The following is a 10,030-nucleotide window of genomic DNA, read 5'->3' as shown; positions in this document are numbered from 1 at the left end:
ATATTCTGTGTCAAATATTTTATAAACCAATATTCTGCTCCTGCAAGTGGCAAACTGATGTCATTGGCACGAGCCAGGCACTGTACAAGCCACACACAGCTCTGCCACTATACCTGCATCCTGATGAGCAGAACGCTGCTGTTCCAGTCCTGGCCTCAGAGACTGATTGCATATGGATACACGTCCACTCAGGACTAGAATGAGATATCCACATTTCCACTTGTTACCTAAATCAGGGTTTGAACCCAGTTTGCCAAAGGTAAAAGGAATTAACCAGATGCACCACTTAATCCTTTACATGTTGCATATAAGGAGCAACAGTAAACAACTAAGCCCTGCATTAAGTGTGCTCCTTAATAGCTAAGCTAGAAGGAGCCTAGTGGAATTTTTGTGCTAGCTTGGCTTTTGCATTAGTATTTGTCTTGAGAATTTTGAGATGTCTGACAGGCTCATTGTTTTGATGATGGTTATAGCCTCAGACATTCATAGTGTCCTTGAAGCCCCACACCTCCATGGCAGAGATCTGGAAGTTTTCAGAGCACAGTGGCTGATTATTGAAAGTATTGCAGTGGCTGGTTCTCCCATGGTTCAGGTCTGCATCAAGGTAGAGGGCCTGCCCATCACCACCTCCTACAGAGAGAGGAAGAACACAAATGTTATGTTGCTTTTGCATTTCTCGGGATGTGAAACTTACAGCTACACAGAGAAGGGGTTTGATGGCCTTTATCTCCAGGGACAGCTGGAATATAGGAAGACCCACCACAATGTTCAGCTGCTCTCTTTTAGCACAAAGGACACCCGTTTCTATGCATGGATTCTAATGAAGCTAGCAGAACTGCAAGTGACCATTTTGGCAAATTCATGGAAGATAACCCAGGCAGACTGGCTCCACACCTGCTTGCCTTCCCGCAGCTCCCATTGGCTGGGAACAGTGAACCGCGGCCACAGGGAGCTGAGGGGCTCCATGCCTGCAGACGCTCCAGGTACACAAAACATCCCGACCGGCCAGTGGCTTACCCTGATAGGCCGGGAGCCAAAGTTTGCTGACCCATTTATTGATGTCAATACTGCAGCCTTTAAAGTTGCAACGGCTTTGTTTAGTGGACTAGATTGGCTTGAAAGGAATACTAAAAGAGCAGTGCTGCAGATCTGCAGGACATCTGACCCATACATTTCACAAAATGTTATGTCTTACAAGCCAATCAGAAAAATACAATGAACGATAGTACTATAGCACTGGTGTCAGTCCGCTACTGTGTAATTTGATCTCTTCATGCATTTCTACCAATGGACCTCATAAGTCTCGAGCCAATATGAAAATATAATGTGCAGAATCGATGGAATCTCTAATAAAATTGAAATAGCCTTTTATCCCCACAGACATGCCAATCTACAGGGCTGCTTTGAAATAAACAAAGAATAATAATAATTTGACAGTGATAAAGCAGGTGACATTCCTATATAAAGTCCTACAAAATCTATAAGTACAATAATAATAATCTATTTTCATACTAGTATTTAAAATGAACAACGGTGAAATCAAAAGAAAAAGGTCTGCTTATCACACAGCGTTCAAACAAAGTTGTTGAATATGCAGAGGCAAACAATAATTGTGGCGCTGCTTGTGAATTCTGTATCAACGAGAAGTAAGAGAATGGCGAAAAAATAAAACAACACTAAAAGACATGCCAAGAAGCAAGAAAAAATGTCCAACGAGGTGTGCTTCATTTCCTGAGCCGGAGAAAGAGCTCAATAATTGGGTTGTTGAATGTCGACAAAATGGGTACATTGTCACTAGAACTGGAATTTGTCTGTGTGCTCTGCAAATGTCGAAAGTGGTGCCACTTCCCGCAGCTCCCATTGGCTGGGAACGGCAAACTGTGGCCACTGGGAGCTGAGGGGCTCCGTGCCTGTGAACGCTCCAGGTAAACAAAACGTCCAGGCCTGCTAGTGGCTTACCCTGACAGGCCGGGAGCCAAAGTTTGCCAACCCCTGAAATATAGGGTCGGCTTATGAAAGGGTCATACGGTTTTTGCTATTTTTACCTATCCATCTTGGGGGGTCGGCTTATAAACGAACGGGCTAATGAACGAGTATATACGCTAAATAGAATAAGTGACAAATCAAGATAGAAACCCTCAGACAACTTAATGAGCAATATCAAACTGGAGAGAGAGACAAAGCAGGGTACTAAAAAGGACTGGTACAATCTTCTAGATCATTGTAAAAGATATTCCAAAGTGTACTGCATGTTGATCAGATCTGCGAGAGACCAGACTGACAGAATATTGCACAGATCTTAGAGGGACAAGAAATTCACTTAAAATAATTTAGATCAATGAAAGACATACTTGTTGGGAGGGAGATGACAAAGACTCCCAGCTAAAACAAAATGAAGGGTATTGTTTGAAGAGCAGTTACACAAGAAAGGCAGTTAGATAAGGCACAACATACTGGAGGGGTCAGTGCAGTGGAAATCCTGTTCTGTGTCAGAGACTGGACTAGGCAGCAATTCCCACATACAGCTCTGATGCACTAAGATGGATGTGACTAGTACTGCCTCCCTTAATAACAGAGCTTTGTGATGAGCCACGATACACCATCACTGGTCTCCAATTTGTCATGTGCTCTCTAGCTTTCAACTGAGCTCGTGTTGTGAGTTGGTTGGGTTTGGAGCAGGACAACCCACTGTGGACTACAGTGCACGTTACTAAATAGGAATCAGTAGGCACTAGATGTTACAGCTGAAGTCTTGATGTGGTAACCATCGGACTAGATGCTCTCAAAAGCAGGTCTCTTCCAACCCTGTTATCAGACTTTAGTAGATGTGCTTTAAAACTGCGGCTGTCAGAAAAACTGTTTTGGGGAAAACTTCTCAGTACATAACTGTTGTCTGCATTTCCAATCATAACTGACTACTTTATTAGCCAATAGGCTTTTGCCACAGTCAGCAGCACTGTAGACCCACTATAGTTGCAGCAGAGCAAGCTGCTGTATTCTAGTTCACCTTGTGCTTCAACACCACTTCATTGCCAGCTAAGTCCTTATTCCAGAATTATTTGCAATCACGTGTGCAGCAGAACATAGGTGGAGCTGTGCCTGCAGCATCTAGTTCTTACAATGTTTTCTCTTTAGAAGTGTGATATCCAAGTTTTGATACAAAATTTGACAGAGCAGGATGTTTTCATAGTCACTTTTCTCACTCTAGCTACAGTAGGAATGGCATAAATGCTACAAACAGCTTGACTGATTTTTTGCTGTGATAGGCAGGAAGAGATGACAGGATAATTGCATGGATCCTGCACAGACTTACCTATGATGATGCACTCATTGCTGCCAGCCATGAACATGGAAGCAGTTTTGGAAGGCAAGTTGAAGTGACGAGCAGCTAGGAAGGGGGAAAGACGATCCGAGGAGTCCGAGGGGATACTGCTGGAGGACAGGACAGTGGAAGCCTGCGTGGACTTAGCCCCTGGCTCAGAAGTAGTCATGGCCAGTTCGGGGTGCTTGATTATCACCCACTCATAGCGTTCCACTTCTGGCTGCAGCTAGGTGAGAAGAGAAGAGAAGACAGCCAGGAATCAGTTGGTGAGCATCCATTCCACTAAGGGTTCTGAATACAAAGCAGCCCTGGAGCTGCTCAGACACTGCCAGTATCACTGGTGAGTGATTCAGACTAACCCTTTGGCATAATGGACAGGAATGGTGCCAGAAAGACCTCTGCCATGTAGAGGATTGAGAATAAGACTTGGTAATACGTGGTGGTTTCTGAATTACCTTACTACATATGGCATGCATCCACACCCAGGTCTTGTGAGAATCATTCTGTACTCAGGAAAAAGGCCCACCCCATAAAGTTGAATAGGAAATCTCCTACCACATCCTTTCATAAGGGATTCCATAGACTTTAAGGCCAGAAGGGCATGGGCTGGATCACAAGCTTGTCAGCCCATATATTCCACTCTAAGTGGAAAAGGGGTGTTACTGATTAGCTATTAAAATCCAGTCATCTCCATTCAGTATTGAGGCAGAGCTGCGATTACTACTTACCCTGAATACAAAGCATTCTCCTGTCCCAAAGAAACTCAGTTTATTCCCTCCTCGCCTGCGCTCGCTCCAGTCAGTTGACAAATAAGCGCCACAGACCTAGAGCAAAGGGCAAGGTCAGGAGGCTTTTCACCAGTTACTACTAATAAGAAACAGGGTATTTTAAATTCACTGATACCAAAAGGTTTTGGAGCCCACAACTAAAGGTCTAATGTAGTTTAATGTTGAAAGTCTCAAGATCAGTGGATTAAGAGGACACAAGTAATTTAGACCTAAAGCTAGATCTAGATTCTGATCAGCTGGGGAATGGCCTGCAGATTCTAAATTTTAAAAATTATTTTACATCCACCAGTTCTGAGAGGAAGGATGATCCAGTGGATAGGCTGCTAGCCTTGGACTCTGGAGAACAAGGGTCAATTCCCTGCTCTACCACAGACTTCCTGTGTGACCATGGGTGAGTCACTTAGCCTCTCTGTGCCCCAGTTCCCAATCTGTACAATGGAGATAATAGCCCTGCCTAGCACCAAAGGGGTGTTGTGAGGTGCTCAGATATTATAGCGATGGCGGGGGAGGGGGGGCATGTAAGTACCACAGGAAGAAGCATAATAGACAGACCTAGTCGCACGGAAATAAAATTGTGGAAGCCAAATAGTCACTTCCTTGTTTTGGTACCAAAAGCATCAACACTCGTATCAGAGCACGAGACTTGGCTGTGCAGCAGCTGCGAACAGGCAATAATTCCAGAGAACTACAAGCATGTCTGCTGCCTTCAATAATCTCGTCCACAGTAGCAAGTGCAGATGAATTGGTGCTGAGCCCAGTTTAACTGCTAGGATAGCCCAGGACATACACCACTCTAGACTCTGTCAGACAGCCTGGTTTCACACATTCAGCACAACTCGTGCTAGGTTAGGCATGCAGTTAAATCTCCTTCAGCACCCAGTGGCGCTGGGACCCTTTTAATAGTGGGGGTGCTGAAAGCCAGCCCCCTTACCCCTGTCCACACACCCCGAGCTGGGGCCGGGAGCAGTACCGTGTTTCCAGGAGCGGGAGACCCGGACAGGGGTAAGGGGGCAAAGGCTGGGGCCAGCAGTCAGGACCCTGGGAGCAGGGCCTGGGAGCGGAGTCGCAGGCACAGGGCCCCAGGCGCGGGGTCCTGGCGCAGAGTCCCAGGCACAGGGCCAGCGACCGGGACCCTGCAGCACCCCCCACACCCCTAGTTCCTGTGCCTATGTCAGCACCAGCAGAACTTCTCCCACTGCTGACACCCATTAGCAATGAGTTGCTTTGCTAGCATAGAAAAGGCTAATGAAGCTTACATAGAAGGTAACAAAAAGGTGGCCCAATACTGGAATTTGCTCCATTAGAAGCAAGAAAAAAACCAACACAATATCTGAAGGGAAGTGGGGAAATTAGTAAATTATTTTTTCTAGCTTCTAAGATGCAATTATAAACATGGAAAGTACAAAACAGAAAATAGACAGTGTCCTTTTAGACTATTCACATTTCTCCCCTTTCTTCCTCTTCTTCCTTATTTTCTAAGGGGTCACATAACAGATCACTATTTGCTCTCTTCATGCAGAGGCCAGCAGCACCTGCACAGCTAGAGTTAATAGCACTCTATAGGCCAAGAGGCAAATTAAATTTATGATGGCAGATGCACTCTTTCCCCTTCCTCTGGATAACATGGGCACCACACCAGCCACTTACCTATTCACTGTGGCCTGAGGATTAGAAACAATGGGACAAATTCTGCTTTAATTTACTTGCATGCAAACCCAATGAAACTGACCCCTGCAGACTGCAATGGCACTACATGTGAGCAACAAAGCACAATGAGGCCTCCACTGCTGCAGGAGTTTGGTGTAGCCATCCAGCAAGGATAAAACCAGAGAGAGAAATCCACAGGCTGCAGCAGCAGCTGAATATTGTAATGGAATTTTAAAAGCCACACAGTATTTAGCAGCAGGCCCTCACTCTCTGTCACCAGAGGACCTCTACTCATGTGCAGTGGCTCATCTCAGAGCTCCATGAAATTTCACTGCTATTGTGCATTTGGTTTTATCACAACCATAAGATCAGCACTCTAATTTAATTTTTTTTTTTTGGTGTAATAGGAAACCCAGTACTGCTTTCCCTTTTGAGCACTGCTACTGTACCAGGTTATCCTTGAGCAAAAGGAAAATGCCTTCTCTGGATCACAAAAGTCCAGTTCAGCACAATCCCACAGGCTCTCACTTCAGTCCTCATCCTAACAGGGCACGTACATAATAAAATGGATGTCAGGGGTCTCGTGGAAGTTACTGCAATCTGGTACCATTGCCACCATCGCATATGGACTACAACAAAGGGGATGCCAGACCTGGACCCAGGTTAAAGTATTTAATCTGGTATAAAATTTACTGGAGGTCCCCCATGGCTAGTGAACACCACAGGGAGTACCTAAGTCAAAAGCATGTGGCCATAAGAAATGAATTTCTACACCATCTCCTTCTTCCTTGTATAATAAACTGTGTAGGATAGGATGGGTTTTAGGCAACCAGGTGGTATGTGGCATCACCATTTCCTCAGTTACCTTTTACCCTACTTACCTCTTTGGCTGTTGTCTTGATCACGAGAAGAGTTGGTTCATGTCCTTCGCTGTGAGAATAGAACCTGGTATGTGAAGAGATGGCTCCTTAAACAAACATCGCACTGCTTACATTAACTGTTGTATGTGATCTGCAGTGCCCGAACTACCTCTCCAGCCTAAGATTTGTTTGCTGGCATGAGGTAAAATGATTGCTCGGGGCTGACTGTACCATTGCCAGCGTCTCCAATAATATAAGGCAGAGGATAGCAGCAAGCTCTGAAAAAGACTAGGGGCCTGATTCTCCATTGCCTTGCACCTTGCAGAGACACCTGAGCAGAGTGGGGGGTGTGGAAGCAGAAATTCTTCCATAAATTCTGTTATTCTCCAACAGGGGGAAGACACTACCGAATTGGAACAGCATCATTTTACAATCACTTTGCACAGGGGTAAATGACTATGCAAGGTACCAGACAGCAGAGAATCAGGCCGTGTGTGTTGGTGTCATGGTGCATGAAGAGCTTTCTGCCACTACAGGCAAATGCTGAGGCTCATTCCTCTCACTGATGTGTGTCACTCTCACAGGCACTCTGTGCTGAGGCAGAAGACGAAGGAACCCACTTATCTGTTTCTTTCTCTTGGTAATTCACTCTTGGTAGCTTCACCTACCATCCCATTTATTTGTCATTTCTGTGACCACAGGATCAGATCAAGGATAATGCCTTTCATCTGATGCCAAGTTATTGCTATAACAAATTCACTTGTCTTGGGAACAGAGCAAGACTGACATATTTTGACTGTTAATTTTTAGGCTGTACCATTTTAACACATTTCAGGGATAAAAGCAACTTCACAGGAGACAACTGGGGAAAGTGGGTTTTGCTAGGCTATTTTTAAAATCCATGACAGCTCTCCCCCAAACTAAACTCCTGTTGTTACACTCTTCCTGCCAGTCCCATCCTGCATATTTTTAAGTCCCTCTTTCCTTTTGCAGCTTATCCTTTCCCTTCTTCTTCCCAAGAGTAGAGTAAGCAACCTCTGCTTATTGTTATCATGTGAAACACGAAGCTTTCAGAGCGCCAGTGTGCATTGCTCCGAAGGGACTGGCAGGTTGGGGCTCATCTCCTGGGTTAAGACAAGTCTTAGGCCTGATCTACACGACAGTGTTAGGTCGACATAAGGCCGCTTATCCCGACCTAATTATGTTAGTGTACACACTACAGCCTTGCTCCTGCCGATGTGCCATACTACACCGACATAACTCCACTTCCACGAGAGGAGTAGGGCTTATGCTGGTGTAGTTAGGGTGACGTGCGTTACTTACATCTATTGGCTGTCATTCTTGTCATGCAATTGACAAGAAAGCTGGCTCCCGGCTCCCCAGCTGGGCTGCTTCCTGGTCTCAGCTCCAAGCTGGGCTGCTGCTCAGGCTCCTGGCTCCCCACTTTCAGCTGGGTTGCTACCTGGGCTCTTGGCTCCCTACCAGACTCCAGGTGCGGATTTCCCTGCTCCAGCTGCCCCTCTGAGGCTCTCTACTCCCTGCCGGGAATGGGGCTGGCCCACCGGGAGCACAGCTGTGCCTGGTGGGGAGCTTCAGCACTGTAAGAGCTTTGTGAGTGACTGGTTATCATCAATCCAGCCAGTTACAGCAGTTAAATTTTCATGCTTAGAATGATTTAAATATTTTCATTAGGGACATGGATAATGAGTGGAGAGTAGGGCTTATACAATTTGCAGATGACACTAAACTGAGAGAGGTGGGAAAGTGGCAGATTAACTCATGATGCCCATGGAGCCTGTGCCCAGGGGCCACGGCCAATTTGGGGGCACCTGCAGGAGCACCGTAACCTGTGTAGAAGTGTGTGTGTGGGGGCCCCCACCAGCACTAGAACTATGGTCCTGCCCCTTGCTCCTCCTCTTCCCCCTTGAGGCCGCGTTCCCTGGCCAGGCTGGAAGACGAAGCTGGGCTGTGGTAAGAGCTGCCCAGGGAGCCTGGGCTGTTGTGGGGAGCCCCAGACCCTCTACCTGCCCTGGGTGGGGTGTCAGGGTGCCCGAGAGCAAAACCTGGCCTGTGTCCCTGCCCCCCAGGGTCCCCAATAAATCTTAATCCACCTCTGATTCATAGATTCTAGGACTGGAAGGGACCTCGAGGGGTCATCGAGTCCAGTCCCCTGCCCTCATGGCAGGACCAAATACTGCCTAGACCATCCCTGATAGACATTTATCTAACCTACTCTTAAATATCTCCAGAGATGGAGATTCCACAACCTCCCTAGGCAATTTATTCCAGTGTTTAACCACCCTGACAGTTAGGAACTTTTTCCTAATGTCCAACCTAAACCTCCCTTTGCTTCTTGTTCTATCCTCAGAGGCTAAGGTGAACAAGTTTTCTCTCTCCTCCTTATGACACCCTTTTAGATACCTGAAAACTGCTATCATGTCCCCTCTCAGTCTTCTCTTTTCCAAACTAAACAAACCCAATTCTTTCAGCCTTCCTTCATAGGTCATGCTCTCAAGACCTTTAATCATTCTTGTTGCTCTTCTCTGGACCCTCTCCAATTTCTCCACATCTTTCTTGAAATGCAGTGCCCAGAACTGGACACAATACTCCAGTTGAGGTCTAACCAGCACAGAGTAGAGCGGAAGAATGACTTCTCGTGTCTTGCTCACAACACACCTGTTAATACATCCCAGAATCATGTTTGCTTTTTTTGCAACAGCATTACACTGTTGACTCATATTTAGCTTGTGGTCCACTATAACCCCTAGATCCCTTTCTGCCATACTCCTTCCTAGACAGTCTCTTCCCATTCTGTATGTGTGAAACTGATTTTTCCTTCCTAATGGAGCACTTTGCATTTGTCTTTGTTAAACTTCATCCTGTTTACCTCAGACCATTTCTCCAATTTGTTCAGATCATTTTGAATTATGACCCTGTCCTCCAAAGCAGCTGCAATCCCTCCCAGTTTGGTATCATCTGCAAACTTAATAAGCGTACTTTCTGTGGGTGGGAAGCACATTGGAGATGGAATTCAAAACAACCTTGAGAAACTGGATATTTGGTCTGAAATAATAGAACTGGAAGGGACCTCGAGAGGTCATCTTGTCCAGTCCCCTGCACTCAAGGCAGGACTAAGTATTATCAACAAGATGAAATTCAATAACGAGAAATACTACACTTAGGAAGGAAAAAAATCAAATGTACAACTACAAAATGGGGAATGATTGGCTAGGAGATAGTATTGCTAAAAAGAATCTGGGGGTTATAGTTGATCACAAACTGAATACGAGCCAGCAATGTGATACAGTTGGGAAAACAGCTAATATTATTCTGGGTTGTATTAACATGAGTGTTGTATATAAGATATTGGAGGTAATTGTCACACTCTACTTGGCAGGGATGAGGCCTCAGCT

General features: G+C 45.7%; 1 protein-coding gene across 1 annotated transcript in view; it reads right to left on the bottom strand.

Moving 5' to 3' along the window:
- Window positions 1-475: 475 nt before the first annotated feature.
- Window positions 476-10,030, bottom strand: part of TBC1D24 (TBC1 domain family member 24) — a 62,079-nt gene continuing 52,524 nt past the window's right edge. Inside the window, exons 5-8 of the mRNA XM_065412024.1 lie at window positions 6,639-6,702; window positions 4,051-4,146; window positions 3,314-3,548; window positions 476-630 (exon numbers count right to left, since the gene is read on the bottom strand). Of these exons, the coding sequence (XP_065268096.1) occupies window positions 476-630; window positions 3,314-3,548; window positions 4,051-4,146; window positions 6,639-6,702 (550 nt within the window). The remainder of the gene's footprint in view (window positions 631-3,313; window positions 3,549-4,050; window positions 4,147-6,638; window positions 6,703-10,030) is intronic.

The sequence above is a fragment of the Emys orbicularis genome, chromosome 10 (genome assembly GCF_028017835.1).
Source record: "Emys orbicularis isolate rEmyOrb1 chromosome 10, rEmyOrb1.hap1, whole genome shotgun sequence".
Lineage (NCBI taxonomy): Eukaryota > Metazoa > Chordata > Testudines > Emydidae > Emys > Emys orbicularis.
This window is presented reverse-complemented; position numbering and strand designations above follow the sequence as displayed.